The 296-nt window shown below is 62.8% G+C and overlaps 1 protein-coding gene across 1 annotated transcript in view; it reads left to right on the top strand.

The window, feature by feature from the left end:
• Positions 1-273, top strand: part of LOC104079965 (potassium-transporting ATPase alpha chain 1-like) — a gene marked incomplete at both ends in the record, with an annotated part of 1,713 nt that extends 1,440 nt beyond the window's left edge. The window contains one exon of the mRNA XM_009582183.1: positions 172-273. Coding sequence (XP_009580478.1) covers positions 172-273 — 102 coding nt within the window. The remainder of the gene's footprint in view (positions 1-171) is intronic.
• Between the last annotated feature and the right edge of the window lie 23 nt (positions 274-296).

Here is a 296-nt window from a genome sequence, read left to right as displayed (position 1 = left end):
TTGCCGTTGGGATGCGATAGGAGCCTTTGAGGTGCTATAGGTGCCTGTGGGGTGCCTACGGAGCGCTATAGCAGCCCATGGGGCGCTATAGGTGCCCACGGGGTGCTATAGGTGCCCAGGGAGCTCTATAGGAGCCCCCCCGGAGCACTATAGGGGCCCATCTCCCGGCAGGAACCGGATCCTGGTGATCGCCATCGTGTTCCAGGTGTCCATCGGCTGCTTCCTCTGTTACTGCCCCGGGATGCCCAACGTCTTCAACTTCATGCCCATCCGGTGGGCCCCGACACCTGGGTGCC

This window comes from Fulmarus glacialis, unplaced genomic scaffold (assembly GCF_000690835.1).
Source record: "Fulmarus glacialis isolate BGI_N327 unplaced genomic scaffold, ASM69083v1 scaffold41997, whole genome shotgun sequence".
NCBI lineage: Eukaryota > Metazoa > Chordata > Aves > Procellariiformes > Procellariidae > Fulmarus > Fulmarus glacialis.
The sequence above is the reverse complement of the archived record's forward strand: the minus strand, read 5'-3'. Positions and strand labels throughout refer to the sequence as shown.